This window comes from Mirounga angustirostris, unplaced genomic scaffold, assembly GCF_029215605.1.
Source record: "Mirounga angustirostris isolate CCGP_5_RB_7025 unplaced genomic scaffold, mMirAng1.0.hap1 SCAF_10, whole genome shotgun sequence".
NCBI lineage: Eukaryota > Metazoa > Chordata > Mammalia > Carnivora > Phocidae > Mirounga > Mirounga angustirostris.
In genome coordinates, this window is record NW_026991718.1 from 92,567,149 (window position 1) to 92,589,216 (window position 22,068).

At 40.2% G+C, this 22,068-nt stretch overlaps 1 protein-coding gene across 1 annotated transcript in view; it reads right to left on the reverse strand.

Moving 5' to 3' along the window:
- KIZ (kizuna centrosomal protein) overlaps positions 1-22,068 on the reverse strand; it is a 132,281-nt gene that overhangs the window by 101,795 nt on the left and 8,418 nt on the right. The window contains exons 2-4 of the mRNA XM_045885355.3: positions 21,358-21,420; positions 18,545-18,707; positions 9,318-9,410 (exon numbers count right to left, since the gene is read on the reverse strand). Of these exons, the coding sequence (XP_045741311.1) occupies positions 9,318-9,410; positions 18,545-18,707; positions 21,358-21,420 (319 nt within the window). The remainder of the gene's footprint in view (positions 1-9,317; positions 9,411-18,544; positions 18,708-21,357; positions 21,421-22,068) is intronic.

Consider the following 22,068-nt stretch of genomic DNA (forward strand, 5'->3'; position numbering starts at 1 on the left):
AAATTACAAGAAACCTGCAAAAATTAACTGCTGCTTCCTATTAGGCAACGTTACATTTGAACTGGCTCAATATTTGCAAAGTAAAATAGTGGCTCCAGTAAAATACAAGCTGGGCTTCCGCAGGTTGGCAGCTTTCCCGTTTGCTGAGATCAGGCAGTGAGACAGGTGCCTCTTTTCTTTTTTAAAATAGTCTGTCATTTTGTTTGCTTAGCAACAGTAAATAGGGTGGTCTTTAATCTTAAAATTCTGACATTGTTATGTGTCTCACAAGCAGTTTCTAAGCCAGGGAAGCTGAAGAGAGAATGCCGTGTTTCACATTATTGTTGACACTGGAATAATATTAGGAATTGAAAAGTTTTTGAGAGATAGACGTTATTGCCAAAAGAAGGGGCGTGTATCAGTATTTAAGGATCTGACATAATGATCAATGTTTCTCTGCCTTCCTATTACTTTCTGTAGCTCAGTGCTTGAGGTAAATCTCTAAACCACGATTTCAGTTCAGTTCTTCCTTTTACCCTGACATAGTTATCTATCTGTAGTTTCTTTAAAAATTTTAGGAGCCACACAGGCATCCCAGTCACACTGATCCCTTAATAAAAATTTACATATAGGGGTGCCTGGATGGCTCAGTTGGTTAAGCATCTGCCTTCGGCTCAGGTCATGATCCCAGAGTTCTGGGATCGAGTCCCCCGTCAGGCTCCCTGCTCAGCAGCGGAATCTGCTTCTCCCTCAACCTCTGCCCCTGCTCATGTGCTCTCTCTCACTCTCTCAAATAAATAAATAAAATCTTTTTAAAAAATTTACATATAACAATCCTGAAGGAATTATTTTACTTTACCATGTGTTATAAACTGAATTGTGTCCTCCTCCTCCCCAGATTCTTATGTTGAAGCCCTAATTCCCAGTGTGACTATTTGAAGATAGGACCTTTAAGGTAAGGTGATTAAGGTTAAGTGAGTTCATAAGGGCGGGACCCTAATCCGATAGGACTGGTGGTCTCATAAGAGGAGGAGATAACAGAGATCCTCTCTCCAGGCAAATGCACAAAGAAGAGGCCATGTGAGGACACAGAGAAGGGGCAGTCATCTGCAACCCAGAGAGAGAGAGGCCCTACCAGAAACCAACTCTGCTGGCCCCCTGACCCTGGACTTTCAGCTTCCAGAATTGTGAGAAAATAAATTTCTATTACTTAAGCCCCCAGTCTGTGGTATTTTGTTATGGTCACCTGAGCTAAGACATCATGCCAACACTTAACACTTCTTTCATTTTGCCACTGTGGTAAATTATAGACACAATTAAATTTTTATAACTGAGGCCACAAAGAGATATCTCTGGCCATTAAATCCAATAGTCATTGGAACTGTCTTAATTTTAAAATGGATCCATTAAATTTAGGCTTCAAAGGTATGTTCTGTAAGTAATTTTGTTGGGTAAATCACTACAACATCAGTCGATTACAAGCTGTTATCACCCAGTGGCTTTATGTCCCATTTCTTTAATTCAGAGGTAGCCTCTCCATCCCCAGAGCTGGTGTCTCCACCATCTTAGATGAGTGGCAAGAAGTCAGCACAAAAGAATGGCTACCTGGTGGAGACCAAAGATGGAGATGATGGGGACAGTGGTGAGAGTGGTGGCAGGATCAATGAACATTTGTCAAGCACTTACCGGGTGTCAAGCAGATTTATATTCATTACCTTTTTTCATCCTCAAAACAACCATTACTATTTCCCTGCTCTTATGGGACTTAGTTAGCAAGGTTGAACAATTTGCTCTTGGTCACAGGATTCAGACCCACACACAAGGACTCCGATGCCCATCTTTTGGTGCTACGATACTCAAAACGAAATCGGTGAGACTCAAACTGTGTTACTGAACCACAGCTATTTGAAAAACAAATACAAAAAATCTCTAATAATAAAGTGGAAGTCTACAACTAATTTCCTACTAAATTCAACCAGTACAAAATCAGACCTATTAAAATAGACTCTAAATGGAACCTCTATGTAATAAATAAAATCAAGTCTATGTACACGGTAAATGGGAAGAGTAGGAGAAAAGCAGAAACTTCAACTGAAATTTAGCATTCCTAAATTGTGAAAATTGGTGATTTTCAAAAAATAAACACACACACCCCAGCACCATCCTTTCCCCCATTACCCCCAGGCCTACGCAATTGCCTTGAATAAAACAGTACAAAGTCATGGTTTTCAAGAAGAGAAGCTTAACAAATATCTGAAAATATCAAGACAACAGCCCTTTCTTAATATGCCCTATATATGCTCCGTGGTTCCCACACAGGGTGGCTCAGGATATAACTGTGTCTCTTTAGAGTTTCCTGTTCAAAAAGAAATGTGCAGAACTACATCAGAAAGGCAGAATGCCAGCTCCAGTTTCTAATATTGAGAGATGTGAGTAAGGACAGAGGCAACTCACACACTACAATTAAAAGAGCAATCCCATCCACAGGCAGGGTCTTTCTTCCTAAAATCCTCATCACTTCCTCAAACTTTTTTTTTTTTTTTTTACTGTATTAACATTATTAAACTAACTAGAGTTCCTATTTCTTTTTTTAAATTAATTAATTTATTTGAGAGAGAGAGCAAGTGCAAGCAAGGAGGGGGGGAAGAGGAAGAGGGAGAGAGAATGTCAAGCAGAATCTTGGCTGAGCACGGAGGCCGACTCAGGGCTGAATCCCACGACCCATGAGATCATGACCTGAGCTGAAATCACTAGTCAGACGCTTAACCGGCTGAGTCACCCAGGTGCCCCCGGAGCTTCTATTTCTTGAGGATAGATTACCGAAAGTTGGATTGCTGGCACGAAGCATATGTGTACAGCCAAACCCCTGCACAGTCAAAAATCTGTATATAACTTTTGACTCCCTCAAAACTTTAATTACTAATAGCCTCCTGCTGACCAGAAGCCTTACCTATAACATAAACAGTCGATTAACACATATTTTTGTATGTTACATGTGTTATATATATACTGTATTCTTACAATAACACAAGCCAGAGAAAAGAAAATTATAAGGAAAGTACATTTATAGTATTGCACATAAATTTATTTTTAAAAATCTGTGTATAAGTGAACCCATATAGCTCAAACCCATGTTGTTCAAGGATCAACTGTATATTTAATTGTGATAATTACTGCCAGGTTCCTTTCCAAAAAAGTTCTAGCACTAATTCATTTTTTTTCAGACTACATGAAAAAGATTATTTTTTCTAATAATAAGTATATATGTATACTTATACATATAAGTATATGAAGTTTGGAAAATCTTCTAAAGAATAAGAAATCAATATTTGTTCTCCTGTGGAGACTTCTGTAATCCCTTGTACTATCAAAGGGAGAAAAGAAACAGTGTTTTCCACAAAATTTATCTCCCTCTTGCTAAGTCGACTTGTTTCCTTTTCCCCTTCTCCTTCACTTTTTCTCTTTTCTCTATCACGCCACTACAAGATGTGTACCTATACACACACACACACACATATGTGCGATTTTCTCACTTGTAAGAACCTTTGACACGTAACACACTTGTCACATAATTCCACCACAGAGAGAGCAAAGGAAGATAGTTGGGTAGCCAAATGTTTCCACAAAAGGAAAGTTTAAAAATATGGTTATTTTCATTCGTGACTGTGAGAAAGAGGCTAAGTCCCTTCCAGAGAGGCTTCTTTCCACCATTCTCCTAAGTGAAACCTTTCTTCCAGTAACTGAGAAGCAAGCTGATGTATTTATTAGTTAAGGCTCTGCCACTAACCACTTATGCGATCTGGAGACAAGTTACTTAATTTCTTTGGGCCTCCATCTCCTAATCTGTAAAATGGGTATAAAAACAAATCTTACTTTGTAAAGTTGTTGTAACGAGTGTGTGTATATTTACATATATTTATAGATGTATAATTTAAATCCTTAGAACAGTACCTGAAACAGATTAGGATCAATGTAAGTGTTAGCTGTTAATCTGAGCCATATTACTCACTAGAAACACATACAAATAAAAAAGCTATTCAGATCAAAGAGGTCCAGCTGAACACCTTTGGATTTGTCATTGCCCTAGGTCAAATAAAGTTACAACTTTGAGGATGGCAGAGCTGAGGGTGGGTCACCATCCCAAGCAACATACAACATCCTGGTATTAGAAACCTGGGCAACCACTCAGCGCCCACTTTAGGGAGATTCTTGCACTCTTTCTAATTGAGCAGTGGTTCAAGGAGACTGCTGGTGAACGAAGAACTGTGGGCCACTCCTTAGTGGGGCTAAGAAATTGGGGCTTATATAGATAACCCAACCCCTTTACCCCCTGCCCCGCACTGCTCTTTCCAGTAGCAAGTATGACAGGGCCAGACCCATATCCACAGGAACCTCACCATCCCAGTACATGCCCACAGTATGCTCTTGGGCTGGGAGCTCCTCTCACTGCTGTACAGCAGCCAGGAGTGGAGGCAGGCACAGCATTCAGTCAGTGACAGATAGGAGCTAAGGAATAAACTCCTCTCTTTCCTGCTTCCAGGTGTGAGGACACTGAGGTGTGTGTGACACAGTCTTCCAAGGTTCCCCGATGGGACTGAGCTCCAGTTGCTCAGAGTGGTAACCTACTCAGTCACACACTACTGGCCTTGTGACTTTCTCTCTCCTCTATCTGAGCTTCCTGGGACCACCTCCCAAATAATCCACCTACATTCCAATCCTTATCTCAGGATCTGCTTCCAGGAGATTCCAACCTAGGAATTCCAACCTAAGTTATTTCCTCTTTAAATATGGACACTTCAGGAGAGTCTTATGACTCCTTTCCCATTGCCATGATGTTTATTTCAATTGTGTGTCTCCTCCATGACACACAATTGCTTTACCCCTTGGAGATGAGCCTGGGCCTCACAGTGGCTGCCTTGGTCTTATGCAAACTGCTCAGATCCCGGGAGCTGCAGTCTGTCTTCTGGGAGTGGAAACCTTCCCATCATGAAACATGGGGGCGTCTTCCCTGTCTGGTGCCTCCCCCGCAGCGGGACTGCTCCCAACCCCAGCTCCACCACCTTTCCCGACGCGGCTCCAACACGGCTCCAACATGGCACCGGGTGCACAACTGTCTTCTCACTTGGAAGTTCTTCTTCAGTAGAGCTTTCGGGTATTTCTTCTGCCCTACCAAGTCAACTCAAGCAGATGCTCCTTTTATTGGAAACATGAGCAGTTCAGAGACAGGCACTCCACTATCCTTGGCTCACCTGACATAGCTGGAATATTGAGACCATTTCACTCTCTCCCAAGGTTAGGTACAAATGCAGCATCTAAATGGGTAACTGAAATATTTTGCATGATGTGGCCAGGCTGTTTTTACTGGATCAGGAATTTTTCCCAACTTTGGAAGAGAATTTCACCTGCACCACCCTAGATGGCAGGGCAGCAAGATAGCTAATAGCATGGACACCAAAGCCAAATGGTCTGGTTTTGAGTTTTGGCTCTGCCTCACTGTGTAGTCTTAGGCAAGTTAATTAACCTCTCTGAGCCCTCCCATGAATGAAGGTAACAACAGCATCTACTTCCAGGATTGTTGAGAAGATCAAATGAGCTGATGAATATAAAGTGCTTCATGTAGAAGCTGGCACAGCATAAGTGTGCAATGATCATTACCCATTGTTACTATTAGTATCAGAAGTGCAAGGAACAACCTACATAACCATTTCTCCACGTGACCCTTGCAGGAAGGTTTAAAATAGTGAAGTGGAACTCCCCAATTTGAACTTTAGCCCTATGATGAAATTCCCTGGTCCTCCACAGCTCTCCAGCCAGGCCTAGCACAGTATAATCCTGCTGTGAAGTATCCAGTTCACTTCTACTTTTAGTAGAATATGTTTCACAGTATAATAGTTCAAAGAAACTTCACAACACCTACCCCAAAATTTATACTCTCGTTCACAATTGCTATCTCCATCTCTCTTGGTACATACGATTTGATGTATTTTTATGTATATTCTTTAGTCACTGCTCCTAAGAAAAACTGAGCAACTAGAACATGCCCATGCCTAAAGACTAACAGAATTAGAGTTTACCCCCAAAACAACAACAAAAAAATGCAATGTATAATAGAGGAAAAGGATTATTAAATTATAGTAAAATCTGTGTGGATTCAAATGGGGGCTTGAACTTTGTCTTTTTGCTGTTAACCAAAAAACAAAATTTTACTAAGTAAACTAATACTGGCAACGAGCTTGGGGAATGAGTAGACCAATTACTAATTCTCTTAAGAGAACACATGACCCTGAAGAGTAGGCCACTGGATGCATGAAGACTCTGGATGTCTTATGAAACTGAGCTAGAGTTTTACCTTGAGAAGATGGACAACCACTACTTCATGACTTTTCTTAGTAGAGTATCCAAGTTACTGCTACAGTTGAAAGGTACACAACCATTTAAAAGACATATCTTCTTGTAATTCAGAATTATCACTAATTTGATAAATCCTCTCCCTCTCATTAGTGCTTTCCACTTCATTGGCAACCCCAATTTCAGCTCCTAACTCTTCCTGTCTGAACCAACCCTGACTTCTTCAGTTCTACCAACTCCTTCCTCCAGTTCCTCCTGCACAGCACCACCAGCCTCATCTTCTTGCAGCTGCACACTGGTGATGACACTGCTCTGTCCACAAGTTCTGCTTTCACCTGCCCCAACACACACAGACACACATATATACTCCCACGTACATGCACACACGATTCCAGGAGGAAATCTCAATCCTTAACCCGGTAGTTATAAAAATTAACTGCCAGTCCCTGAAGACCGACAACCCTGAGAACAGAGACAAATTCATTTGACTGTCTAAAGAAGAGATGTGTGGGTTTCCACTGGAAAAGAAAATGTAACTCATATAAGGAATTGTTCTCAAAATAGTATATAAGGAGGATTAACTAATTCATCATTTTACTGAAATGTATTCAGTTCCATAATGTAACTTTCCAAGCTCATTGTCTACCACTTCCCTACAAGAACATTCGACGTTAGCCAGGCTGAACAACCAACCACTGGGCTTTCCTGCTTCTGCTCCTTCACTCATAACATCTCCGAACCTTAGAATGTCTACCATATTCCCATTGACTGACATCCTTCCCATCCTGCACACTAGTTCAAACACCACCTCCTCCACCAAGCCTTGCGCCACTCATGTCAGTGGAAGCAAACCTTTTTTCTTCATGCAGCACATGCCTACCCCATGTCACTGGTATTTATCACATACTATCCTGTGCCTTAGAAAGGACATCTCCTTGAAGGTCAACACTGTGGAATTCATAGGGGGACCTACTGTGGCTTCTCACACAAATCTCTTGCTCAGAACCTACTTATTGACTTCAACCAGTGACACTATAGTGTGTACTTCCGGCCAGTCCCTGAAGACAGACAACTCTGGGAACGGAGACGAATTCATCTGACTCTCTAAAGAAGAGATGTGTGGGTTTCCACTGGGAAAAAAAAAATGTAACTCATATGATAAGGAATTGTTCTGGAATTAGTATATAAGAAGGATTAACTAACTCATTATTTTACTGAAATGTATCTAGCTTTCAATTGATGGAACATCAATAGGAAATTGAAAAAGGCAAGATATAAATTTCTTAAAATGTGACCTAATTGATTCCTACATATAGTCAATAATCAAAGCTTTTAGGGAGATGACACCTTTCTATATAAAGGGAAATACTTCTCTTCTAATTATTATATGTAACATCTTCAAGGGGTTGTCAGCTGTATGCCTCTTGTCCTAATTTTAAATATAACTTAAAAGGAGACTACATAACTGTATGTAAGGTAAAGAATCAGTAGTGCAAATAGAAAAAAAAAAGTCTCCCGTTTTACTTAAGTACCATTGACACTGCCATACTAAGAATGTGTTTATCAGGAATGGCATAGAAAGAACAAAACAGTTTATAGATTAAAAACACGTCAATTATTTCATGACCCAATGTCAAACAGAAAAACTGCCTGAACGGTTTAGAAGTCTATCACATCATACCATGTTTAGCGTACATCTAATGGCACAGAAATCATTTATCATTAAAGGCCTTTTTATATAGGTCAAGGTTGCTGGGACTTGGTGTTTTGTATCTTACAGTTTAAAGAATGCTCTAAATTCTAGGTTTTTTAACTTTTTAATCTTTGGGAAGGAAAACTAAAACTTCCTATAAACTCAGATTAATGCCTGCTAATGCATGGAAAAAAGGAAAACTAAAACCTTCCTCCTACTATAAAAACAAAATAGTGTGGCCTCTGTTTCTTTTCTGATAAGAGTCTTAAATACCAAACAGTTAACTGCATAATAACATTTACTGGCAGCCAGGCAGCCTGCTTAGCAGATATATAAAGCAGGTAAAAGGAGAAAAAGTTAATTTCTTGGCTGAATGATTCCATCGGTAGCTATAGGGCAAACCTGAAAGTCTTTTAGTAAAGTAGCAGTTGGGTCTTCTATCAATCTGTAGCACACATACTCTTCCAAGGAAAGCATTAAATATGAAAATCATATCCCGTTATCATCGGTTTCCAGCTTTCAGCCCAGTAAGCTTTTCTTAATGAATGCTGCAGCCTAAGGAACAAGCACGCTGTTGGCTTCTCTGAATAATGGAGTGATGCTACCATTTTTGCTTATTACAATATCGACTGGCTGAGGGGGTTTCACACATAGTCACAAGTGACTACTCTTGCCAGCATGCTCCAAGTTATTACAAGATGTTTTTAGACATTTCATCTAAAAGAGCTTTACTGCTTTTAGTGAAGAAAACATCTATGGTCTTGAACAGAATCATTTATATGGAGATAGGCTGCAGGATTAGAAGCCTGCATTATGGCAGATACATAGCAGAATTTATTTAAGTATTCCTTGCCAGTCTTTTTGTCTGTTGCTTAGATATGCAATCTTTTCTTTCCACTTCCTCTGTAAAAAGGTTAAAATGTACAAAATTATATATACAAAGAAGAGAAGCAAAAGGCCGTATTTTGTTTACCTTTTACTTAAAACATTTCTGGAACTAAGAAAAAAAAAAAGCGGCTACAAAGCATTATTTAGACAAACATAATTTCACCCGCTAACGCCTCTAAGGTTTTCTTGAGAATCTGTCTCTTTTAAACCTGCCTGTGACGGCCTTTCAGCACATTTAATTGAATTAGACATTAAAGCAATACTCTATAAGGAAAAGTCTTTAAATAATACTTAAGGGTTAATCAAAAAGATCTTTTCAATGAGATGATTTTATTTAAAACACTATTGTAAAAGAGGAATACTCCAGAAATCCTCTGTCAACAGAAGGTTTATTATCTTAATTTATTACCTTTCCTCTGTCTTCATCTTCCAGTTTGCCTCTTGTTCCCAGGCTCTCTTTTGACAGTAGCTGCATCTTCTTCATTTGAGCCTCATATTCGTTCTAAACATAAACAAGGTTTTGATTTTTTGGTGGCTCTTATGACAACCAGCACCCGTCTATATTTTTCAGTCTTTAGAGCATAAAAAGAACACTGAAGTAGAAAGTAAAAGCTGATGTTGCCAAGAAATTCAACTTCTCTTAGAAAATAGATGATTTCACAAATAAAATGTCAAAAGCTGAGTTCTATAAAATGCTCTATTTTTTAATGCATTTTTATTTAACTCCCCCCCCCCGCAAAACATTTAATTAACATACAATATATTATTTGTTTCAGGGGAAAAATGCTTATTTTAAATAAGATTTGATGGATTCTCACTGTCTTTCATCAACATAGGGAATAAAACCTTGGAACATTAAGCACTCAGGAAAATCCAGTTACTTTACTATGAAAGCAACACATTGGACAGTGTCTACTCTGAAAACTTTTGTCCTAAAGGAAAAGAAATCAATCCTACTGACTTCTTATCTGTATGATATCTACATTAGTATCATGATGCTACTATGATATACTATTTGCTAGATCATTGACTTGAAACGAATTCCATTTTCTATGAATAAAGATATATAGTAGACATCAGAGATCAGCACCATAGGGATGATGTTTGCTCTGGCACTAATAACTACATAAAGATGTCTGCTTCATTATCGCACTATAATTGATGAAAGTGATTCCATCATAAAATGACTTTTTCTTAAAAGCAAGGCATAAAAGGTGCTTTGATTCAGTATGTTAGTAGCTAAAACCTTAAGAAATTCACTAATGGTGGTCCATCACAGATAAGTATCAGAACATTTTCTAAATTAGGCCATGATGCACTGCAATTAGAAATACACCTATGGGAGAGAAAAAAGAAATACACCTATGAGATAATCAAATCAGAAAACTGTTTCCTTAGTTCTCAGTCTGAACATGAAATTGGCCTCAGCTTTGTTCTGACATACAAAAAAACAGTGATGAAAATTGATTTGTTTCCCTCAAATTATCTTAAAGGGTATTATATGCTGCCCATTTTTAATAACAGTGAAGCAGGGAATTTTTTTCTCTCTCAGAATATTAACATGATAGATGAAGGTAATGATCTAAAGAGATTCCTAATTAAATAAAAGTTTTATAAGGCCAGTACACACAACAAACCAAGAAAAGAGATAAGGCAATTAAGATAATATAATTTACATCTCTCTGTTCTATATCTACCCCTTTGGACTCAGAGATATTTACTTTTTAACCCCAAAAGCTTTCAAAAGGCATACTTTACAGATTCTAAGGGAAAGTATCCTTATAAAGGGATGGGGTAGATTATGAAATAAACAAAATAAACATTGAGTTTTATTAAATAATTAGAGGTTAAACACAAATTCTTCATTCCTGTGGCTGCAAATATTCTCTTAGGTTCTTTGAGATCAGTTATAAACATGCAACAGGCATTGTATCTGATTTCCTCATTATGGGATCATTTCAGAGCCACACCTTCCAAAGACAGAGTACTTTCTCATGGAAACATGTGAGCTTTGTTTAATTCATTTTGCTGCAGCAAAAACTGATAACTGCATTAGGGCTTTATAAAGAACAGTAAGGAAAGTCTCTTCACTAGTCCAATTTAGACTGTTCTCAGTGCATCCAAAAAATTTACTGGGAATTGTACGTACTTTTCTAAATTAGTGAGCAAATAAAAACCGAACAATGTATTTGAAATTAAAAGTTGCTATAGGGGCGCCTGGGTGGCTCAGTTGTTAAGCGTCTGCCTTCAGCTCAGGTCATGATCAAGCCCCACATCGGGCTCCCTGCTCAGCGGGAAGCCTGCTTCTCCCTCTCCCACTTCCCCTGCTTGTGTTCCCTCTCTCGCTGTGTCTCTCTCTGTCAAATAAATAAATAAAATATAAAAAAAAAGGTTGCTATAAAAATCGAACAATGTATTTGAAATCAAAAGTTGCTATAAGTGGATAATTGATACAAACTATAATTCTACATCCCCTAGGACCACAGACTTGCACCTACAAATGCTCTCTTTCTTTTCCTTTTATTTATACATAGGACACTTGGTTACCATCCATCAAATCCACCTTCTGAACACTGGAGAGCAAGGGTTTTCAACCCCCACCTCCTATTCTATCTGCATATAAATGAAGGGTTGTACTATGTTTAAAAGTTTTTGAACTTTGGAAAACTGTATAGATGAACCTTTCCACAACTTCCACAGCTAACAATGTCTGATGAGACAGCAGAGCACGCGTCCCAGTTTCCCAACCATCAGTCTTTCGTGTTTTATTCCCCATTTCTTCTCTGATCAGGTCTCATTATATTTCCACAATACATCAGGGCTTATATTGCATCCTTTCTGTCTGGTGCTGACTCAGGTCCCTGTTCCCTCCTTTTTGTGGCCTAGATTCCTCACTGTCAGGTTTGCTGCTTTGGGAGCCAAAGTTCTTATGTCCCGGTAGCATCTCCAATCCATAGCCTCTCTAAGGACAGTCCTTTCTTCCCCCAACTCCCCTAGGGAAATCTGTTTTAATAAACCAAAGAGCATAGAATCAATCCATCAGGTAACTTGTTCTGTCCGTTACCATCTTGCTTCACAGCACTGGGCTGGATGCTGCCCACCTACATTTAGGAGGACTCTTCTATTCACTTCCTTACTATGCGTAAACCATTTCATCTCGGCTCAACTGATGAAATTTGTTGATGATGGTTTCAGGTGGTGGGAAGAGGAGATGGAGGTCCTGGCGGGTCTTTCAGGTCTCTAAGATATCTCTCCATGCTCATGACACGTCTCATTTTCCATTCTTTCCTTCTTTTCTTCTGTATTCCCACTTAGATTCCTTCAGTTTCCCCTCATCACATTAGCACTTGCCTGAAAGTGTCACCACTACCTTTTATTTAAACAGGCTTCCTTTTTTCAGTGGTCTTTGGGATTATATAAACATTCTCAGTTACAGAACTGAACATTTAAAATCTACTGGCCCAGCCTCCTCATGTTGGAGTTGAAAAGATGGGTACAGAGAGTTACATAAACTGTCTGATTTGACCCTCAGGGCTACAGTTCACAATCTTTTGTTTTCTCTTCTATTTCTTCCAGTATACAGGTTTCCTCTTAAATGCTGAGTTTTTACAAAAAGGTATGGAAAACACTTACTTATATGCAACTAATGCATATTAACAAGACACTCTTATCCTAAAAAATAGGATAAGCTACAGACTGTCTTCCAGGAGCCTGAAGGCCATGCCCTGTCCACAGTGGCTTCACAACGCTCAGTAGAAACTGAATGAGAACTCAAAGATTTGTTCTCTTCAAATTTTATCCCCAGTAGGCACATATCACCTAAGAACTGAATTTTTAACAAGAATCACATCTTTAAATGGTGACATTATATCTTTAGAATGCCTCTGCTATTAAACAGAAATGCTCCTGGGAAGGTATAACACAGGATAGAACCAATACCACATTAGCTCTCCCACAGTTGTCTGTGGTCCATAAGAGAGAAAGATGAAAAATATGGAAGAGTCAATTTTCAGTCGGTGGGGGAGTCTCAATGCTTACTGAGTGCTTCAAGACTACGGAAGTGTTCCTCAACGCTGAGTGCTTATTATATGCCACATTCTGGGTCAGATACTGACAGCATTGAAATAAGATGAGGAGCCCACAGTGAGGTGGGAAAACATGTAAACAATCCCACGAAGAAAGTGCTTACAGAGATAATTATGGCACAGACCTAAGGCAGGACAGAGGGAAAGACTCCGTCTACTTGAAGAAGATAGGAGATAATGCAGTGCTTTCAAGGAAATACAGTGTTCAGCATGTTTAAAATTCAGTGGGTGTGTGTGAGTATATGTGTGTGTGAGAGAGAGAATGCGCACATGTGTGGGAGATAAAGATGGAGAGGGATGGGGGAAGGCATGGGGGTGTGGGAATATTGCATGAGGGGGTACGGAGGAGACAGGGGTGAGGAGAGCTGGGGGTGGGGAGAGGGAGCGAGCAGAGATAGGAGGCAGAGATGGGGACAGAGGAAGGAGGTGGGGGGGGGCGCGTGGGGAAGAGAAAATCTGCACGTCTGTGTATTTGTGTGAGAGGGACAGTGAGAAGGAATGTGTTAACGTGTGCACATGCATGCATGTGTTAAGGGTCATAAGGCTGAACTGCGGGATGGTATGCAGGCAGAAAGCAGCATCTGGGTTTTGTCCTAAAAGGCTGAGCAAGCACTCAAGGCTTTCAGGCAGATAAGAGACATAACCAGATGATGATTCTCCTCAACTGAGGAATCCCCTTCGATGCCCTGACATGCCAGCCTCATGCCTGGCACTTGAACAGGGGAGGCTGAAACAGAGCTGGCCATGTTCCACACATGCCCCTGGGACCCTTTTGGGTGCTCCTAAGTCCCAGCATCTCTGTCTCTGTGCCCAAGGAGCTCACAGTTAATTTCCCCTCACTGCCTCTCTTTCCCATCAGTCTTCAATCAGTGATGTGAGTCACGAGCCATGTATGCATATTTCAAATGCTCTGAACCACTTTCCAGGGTTTCCCTGTGGGGTTAAGTTCCAGATGCCGACTATGGTAGTTGGCTTGGTGATACACCCTATGTCAGCCACCTGTCCTTCCCTGTCTCATCTGCCTACCTGCCTACTGACCCTCCCTGTACTTCCCAAACAAACCACTTACATTTGAATCCTTGTCTCAGGGTCCACTCCAGGAGAACCCAACTTGAGATAAGGTCAAAGGGCACCCAAGGAAAACTGCTCTAAGGACCAACTGGGGCTCTTCTACAAAAGCACTAATGCAGGGAGCAGGGTCTGGAGGGGGTGCAGAAAGAAGGAGAGAAGGACACGATCCTCACAACACTACTAATATTTACATGCTTGAATGGAGTTTAGTCAGCCTCTTTATCTGACAAATAGCAACACAGCCACAACACTGTATTTTCAAATCTACATGACAGATCAATAGTCTTTAAAAGCCCTGAAAATGATCACAGGTCCCCAAATAAAATAGTATAATTCATAAAATCAGTTGAAAGGGTATTTTTTTTAGCCTTTATCCCATTAAAAATATTTTAACATTATATAATAAAGTGGGCATAGTCCTACAAAGAGGGAAAAATGCACTTAATATAATTTGGGCCAAACGACAACTTCTTGCACATTGCTTCACTCCATTTCACTTTCTGGAACTCTACCAATTGTTAATTCATTTGCATTAGCTACAGTCTATTCAAGGGGAAATATCCCTGGCATTTTGGGGTGTGTGGGCAATACGCTCCATCAGAACACCTCTCTCCTAAAATTTACACGCAGTCAGCCAGCAGAGGAGGTAAAGATCTGATAGCTGAGTGGGGCGGGATTAAGAGGAAACAAGTTGTTCTGGCCTTCCTAAGACCACCACTGGACACCAGGACAAAAGGAAGAGGCAGAAATGAAGGGGAAGACAGCAGGGACAAACATTACCTTCTCTGAAACTCTGCTTACTACACAGTTTGCTGAGGTAAGTGGTGTCACTAGCTGGAGTTTGAAATATCACTACTTGGTTTCACGGGCACAGTTCAAGCATTCAGCTTTGGACTCAGGTGACTCCCAATGTAAAGTTCTCCATGGAACTCACATCTTTCCCATCTGTAGCTACATGGTCTGCTCTTCTATGCCATCACAGATTGTTTTCAAAAGGCATTCCTTACCCAAGACTCAACTGCTCTTTTTTGATTTGATTTGATTTTAAGATTTTATTTATTTATTTGACACAGAGAGAGAGAGACAGCGAGAGAGGGAACACAGGAGAGGGAGAAGCAGGCTCCCCACTGAGCAGGGAGCCCGATGTGGGGCTCGATCCCAGGACCCTGAGATCATGACCTGAGCCGAAGGCAGACGCTTACCCAACTGAGCCACCCAGGCGCCCCTCAACTGCTCTTGATATAAAAATACTTACAAAGGATCATTCTCCCTTTCAAATTCCTCCCTCTCACATTTGGCTATATTGTGAAATCAACAATTAAGTAAAGCATCAATGTAAAAATAAAAGGAAAACTTCTATTATTTCCTTTTTTCTGTTGGGGAAGGCAAAATTCCCTGCTTTGTCCACCACTTTCATTTTCTCTGTGGAATCTCTGAACAGCAAAGAGATTTACATTGTTGATACTAACAACTGCTTTTTGAATGTTAAGTATTCTAGTTGAATAGTAAGAGAAGAAAACCCGAAGTGCTGCAGCTAAAACTTGCTATTGCTTGAGCACATCTAACCTCCAGATCTTGGTTTCTAAATACCCTTCTCCACTAAAAGGAACCACAGCTCCTTGGAAAAGAGGCTAACTTCATGTCTGAGGCAGGGACATATCCGATACACCTGGCACACCTTGTGCCCCAAAGCAAAGAAGGCTCAGAATTAATGGGGTCAGGTCAAAAGGACACAGAAGCCAATTCGAAGAGACTCTCCCAGGCAAAATTTGGGAAAATATGAACAACAAAAAGAATAATTACAGTGATTGATAGTACACTGACTAAATAAAAATTCACAAGTCCATGATGATACTTAAAAAAAAGAGAGAGAAAAGAAGGCAAGAAAGCTCTTCTCTATAGAAGAATGCCAGCTGATAAAGTAGAAGTCTGAATTAGAAAAATCACCATTTCACAACCTCCACTATAACTGATTCAGGCATCACTGACAGATCTTAAAACCACTAGGTAAAAGACTGTTGAGGAACAAAATATTCCCAAGATGTCAAACTATCACTTCATAGATTATTGGCTCAGTTGCAAAAAAGGTACTATATAATAGAGAGATCTAGAGATTGCCATCTTAACCAATGCATCAAACTCAACCTCACTTAGATCAGACCACCTGACATCACAACTGATGAACCTCCTGATAGGATGCAATAGGCAGTATGTAACCTCAGCTATGACTGTTTAAATTTAACTAATTAAAATGAACAAAGTTAAAAACTCAGTCCTGTGTCACAAGCCACATTTTAAGTGCTCAGTAGCCATGGGTGGCTAGTGGCTACTGTATTAGACAGCACAGTACAGATAGTGAACATTTCTATCACCACAGAAAGTTCTGTTGGGCAGTGCTGGTCTAATCCAAATTTTCAGTTAAATGATATCTCAAAGAAATAACCAGTCAAATTCAGATCATTCTACATGCAATTAGACTACTTTCTTCAAAAAGCCAGTGTCATGGAAAACAAAAAAAGAAGAGTGGTAGGAAATTAAATTAGATTTGCAGACCAAAAAAGATACAATAACCAAATGTAATGTACAAACCCTACTTGGCTCCTGGTCTGGAAAACTAAAGAGAATTTTGGAGGGAACTGGGGAAATTTAAATATCGGGTGGATATTAAATGATATTATTAGTTTTCTCAAGTGTGATAAAGGTAGTATGATTATGTAGGAGACTTTCCTTGTTCTTAGGAGATCCACATTCAAGTATTTAGGGGAGAAATGTCATGGTGTCCACAGCATACTTTCAATGGCTCAGGAAAATGTGTGTACACACACACACACACACAGCAAATATGGTAAAATATTTACAACTATTGCATCTGGGTAGAGAGTATGTGAGTTTTCCTAGTCCATTCAGGCAGCTATAACAAAACACTGCTGACTGGGTGACTTATAAACATTAGCAATGTATTGCTCACAGTTCTGCTGGAGGCTAGAAAGTCCAAGATCAAGGCTCCAGTGTGGTCACCTTCTGGTGAGGACCCTCTCCTCATTCAGAGCCACCACCTTCTCACTACATCCTCCAATGGTAGAAGGGACTAGGGAGCTCTCTGGAGCTTCTTTTAGAAGGCATCCTATGTCATCCATTAGAGCTCCACCCTCATGACAGAAGCACCTCTCAAAGGCCCCAGCTACAAATACCATCACACTTGGGGGTTAGGATTTCAAGATATGAATTTCAGGAGGATACAAACATTCAGATCACTGCATGAATGTTCATTATAATAATTCTTTTCATTTATCTATGTACTTGAAATAAAGGCTCAGTGGGGGAAACTCCTAGAGGAAAAAAAAAGAAAGGGAAGTACTGAAGTCAACTTCTCCTGTAACCAGTATTCAGTTGGGTTAACTTGAGCAGCAGCCCTTGGCCAGCACAAATGGTGAGAAAAAAGGTCTAGCCCTCCATACTTGGCATAATTTGTGGAGCCAAAGGTTGCCCAGCGCCTTAGGGGAATGGGGTCCCAGAATCAGAGAGGGCCATGGAGAGCAGTTGCTCTGGGTCACACAGCTGAGGAGCATAAAGGTGAACTCCGTGGGGCCAGTTCTACCCTCAGTCTCTCCCCAACACACTGCCTGACCAGAACAGAGGAGCCCAGACCCCAGAAAAAGAATCCTTTAAAGAAGGAGGTAGTCCCCAAAAAGAATGACAATGACATGGATGGAGCTAGAATGTATTATACTAAACGAAGTAAGTCAGATAGAGAAAGACAAATACCATATGATTTCACTCATATGTGGAATTTAACAAATAAAACAGATGAACATATGGGGGGTGGGGGAAGAGAGAGGGAAACAAACCATAAGAGACTCTTAACAACAGAGAACAAATTGAACGGTTGATGGAGGGAGGTGGGTGGGGGATGGGCTGGATGGGTGATGGATATTAAGAAGGGCACCTGTTATGATGAGCAATGGGTGTTGCATGTAAGTGATGAATCACTGAATTCTATTCCTGAAACCAATATTGCACTGTATGTTCACTAACTAGAATTTTAATAAAATTTTTTTAAAAAGTTAACTTGATAAATGAGAAAACATAAATAAAAAAATAAAGAAGGAGGTAGTCTCTAGCGGGATCCCTAATGCTGCTCAAATTCAATCATGAAGCCAACAAATACCATACGCCAGGTCTGTGCCAGGTAGTGGCTAGTGCCTGTGCCTGTACAAGGTAATTATTTGTGTAGTATAACAAAGTACAGCTATTCCATTAATTCTTCAACTAAAACAGAAATCTGAGAAAATGCAATTTCAAGTCCCCCAATCAAAATCTGGCCACACAGAATCCACAGAGAAAATGGGCAATTAATCTTATGGATGAACAACTGAACATTAGTGACCACTGATCTGACACTAACTACTCTTACTTCCTTCTAATGTTAGCAGAAGAGACCGAGAGAGAGAGAGAGAGAGAGTACAAAACAAGATGTTACCTTCAGTTCTTGAAGCTTCTCTGTATTGGTGGTAAAATGTCCAACATGAGCTTGGACATGCTCAAACCGTTTTAAATATTCTTGGTTTCGAGTATGAGCCTTCTTTTCTGATTCACATATTTCCTTCAGGTATTTCTTTAGTTTAACATACTTCAGCTTAACTCTAGAAAAATAAAAGCAGATTTTTAAACATTGCAGTTAAGCTCTGACAAATCAAAGGAGGAGAATTTTCTTTAACAAAATTGTTAATGAGACAATATATTTGGAGATATTTTACCCAAACACTGGAAGCTAAGGGCAGAATGTACATGCATTTTTAGAGAGAAGAAATTAATGCAACATCACTGAGTATCACATCCAGGCATAACTCTCCTGAGAAATGTATACAAGACTACATTATAACATTCACACAATAAAGATTTCTTTCTCAAAATTAAATGTGATTTCAAGAGCGGTGTCTATGTGGCCATGGTCGGATGAATAGCCCATTAGCATTCTTTTTATGACAGACCATTTCAAAACTACCTGCTTAGATGGAAATAGAATCAAACTATAAACCACAATCCATAAACATTAAGAGATTCCAAAATTTAAAATATCCCAAAAGCTCTCATTCAGATAATATTAAAAATTTTAATTGGGAACTGTCAAATATATTTTTAAAATATTTTATGATATATATGGGCTGTAATTGAAACTTCAATTGTGAAAAGACCTTTAGAGACTCTCATCCAAAGTGTAAAACAAAGAGTACACTACTCTTCGCACAGAAACCAATGCTGCTCGCTCTAGCTCTGGGTGATGATGAAGATTACCCAGGGGCAGATAACAGAGGGTCTGGTAAGCTGTTGTGACAGATACTCTGCAGGCCGTCCTCACACCCTCCTGGCCCAGCTCTTCCTCTGCCAGCCACCTGGTAGCACCTGTCTCGGCTGCATCTGGTATCTTGCTTTCCCAGAGCTACTCCTCTGAGTTTGCAACATGGATGTGAGAAGGAGTTAACACCTCCTGGGGCAGCCCTGCACAATGCAGAGTTACCAGCAGGTAAATGGCTCCCCTTCCTTCCCTTGAGTGGACACTTGTGAGGAGCAGGGAGGCGGGCTACATGGCTCCCCTCAAGGTCTGGAAGGATGGAGCCCCAGGTGCCCACAGCAGTGACCAGCTCCTACTTCATTCTTCCCAGCTCTGCTCACCAGTTTTATATGACCACTTCCTAAAATAAACTACCATCTACACACAAACCCTTGTCTCAGGCTCTGCCTTCTGGAGGGGGCAGGGGGACAAGATTGAAATAGCCATGTCAGACAGTTTGGATTTTTATCCTGTTAGGAAGTCAAAGAAAGTTTATTTTTAGCAAATCATTCCCTCTGTCTTCCAGGAAACGAGAGGCTAAGTAAGAGAGGGGAACAAACTCGGCAAACTGATAGCTTGGTAAAGGTCCCCAGGAAGCCAGGAATAGGCTGCAGGTAAAGTCTCCACCCCTTCAGCCATCCCCTTAGCTGCGGGCTACAAAAATGGCAGCTGCCAGGAATGCTCTCAGACTTGGGCCCATTTCTGAGGCCATGGCATCCACAACACTGCTATTACTTGTAACATCTCACTGGCTTTTTGTCTCTTCTAGAAATACTGGGGACATATCACTGTCCACCGTGACTCGTATCCTTGGAAGTACACTGAATCCTAAAACCATCCGAGGAAACAAATGGACCCGATGGGTGGTTTGGTTTTAAAGTTTTCTCTCGATTCCGAATGACATGTTTTCATTTCTCACTCACATTATGATGTGACTAAATTACCAAATTAATGCTATCATAGCGAGAAATTTTTCATATGAATAACATTGGAGGGGTGACTGTGTGGCTCAGTCGTTAAGTATCTGCCTTCGGGGGTGCCTGGGTGGCTCAGTTGGTTAAGCAACTGCCTTCGGCTCAGGTCATGATCCTGGAGTCCCAGGATCGAGTCCCACATCGGGCTCCCGGCTCGGCGGGGAGTCTGCTTCTCCCTCTAACCCGACCCCCTCTTGCGCTCTCTCTCTCTCTAATAAATAAATTAAAAAAAAAAAAGTATCTGCCTTCGGCTCAGGTCATGCTCCCAGAGTCCTGGGATCGAGCCCCACATCGGGCTCCCTACTCAGCGGGAAGCCTGCTTCTCCCTCTCCCACTCCCCCTGTTTGTGTTCCCTCTCTCGCTGTCTCTCCCTGTGTCAAAAAATAAATAAAATCTTAAAAGAAAAAATTGGAGGCAATACCACACATTTGGCTTAAGGATGAAGTTCCGTTTCCATAAAATAGAATTAAAAATATTAAAAATCGGCTCTGCATATTAGAAGAACCCAGAAAGGATAACATGTATTTTATCCATTGCTCATAATTTTCACAGGCATTGTCAAATACCCATGAACAAATGAGACATCACATAACCCTGCCTTCAACAGCTGGTTGAAAGGCCAGCTACAGTCATTATGCCTTAATCATTACACAGGTTCAATGTGTTTAAATTGTGACCAAAAAGATAAGACTATATAATGTATCTTATTCTTCAGCTATATAGGCCAAATAGATTCCTGAAATACCACAAGTACCAAATAGTGAAAATAAAACAATTTTTATCTTACACAAATTTTAACAAAATTTATTCCTACATTTGATAGGATTATATTATATTTCAGTGTTTACTGGAAACGAGTACACACTAGACACAAGAGAACAGTCAAAGTACTGCAATTATGGTATCTGTAACATACACTAGGGTTACATTTTTATTGATTAACATTGGCCAACTGGCTTAAAAACTGTTACCACTGTCACATCTTACCTGTATACATCAGATTGATTATATTCATAAAGTTTCTTTTCCAGGTCCAGTCTCTTTTTTTCACTATAATATAGAAAGAAAATATTTTATAAATAAGTTACACTGATAATAGGCAGTTGGATTTAGAACATGATCTCTTTTGAAATTACACCTTTGTGAGAATGCTTCTCTGCTCTTTCTAAGAAGTAGAAAATGCCAGCTGTTTGAAACTCAAGACACAAAAATATTCGGTAGTCACCATGGAAATCTAAAAAGCAAAATGATACCAATATGAAGCAAAAAGAACAAGATTTTCAAAGTAAATGGTAGAAAGGCACTAAGAAAAGACTGGAAAGCAGGTTCACTCATTCAACAAGTACTTCTTGAGTGCCATGATGAACGAGGTACTGTTCTAGGCCTGAACACTAACATGGCGAACAAGCCAGCCAAGGGCTCTGCTGTCAGGCAGCTGACATTCTAGAGGGAAGGACAAGCAATAAACAAGATAAATACGTAGAATATACTATGGCCAGATTTTTCTGAGATAGTGGCAATTGAGTGATGGGGGTTCCACCAGATCAAGACAACATACTTCCACAAATCCACCCTCGACTGAAGACTGGTGGCTTGCTCTGCTCCCAGCCAGACAAGCTTGGGCAGAGCCAAGTCTCTGAAAAGTGTACCTAGCCCCATTCACATTTAATGAAGACCGAGTCCCCTAACACTATTACT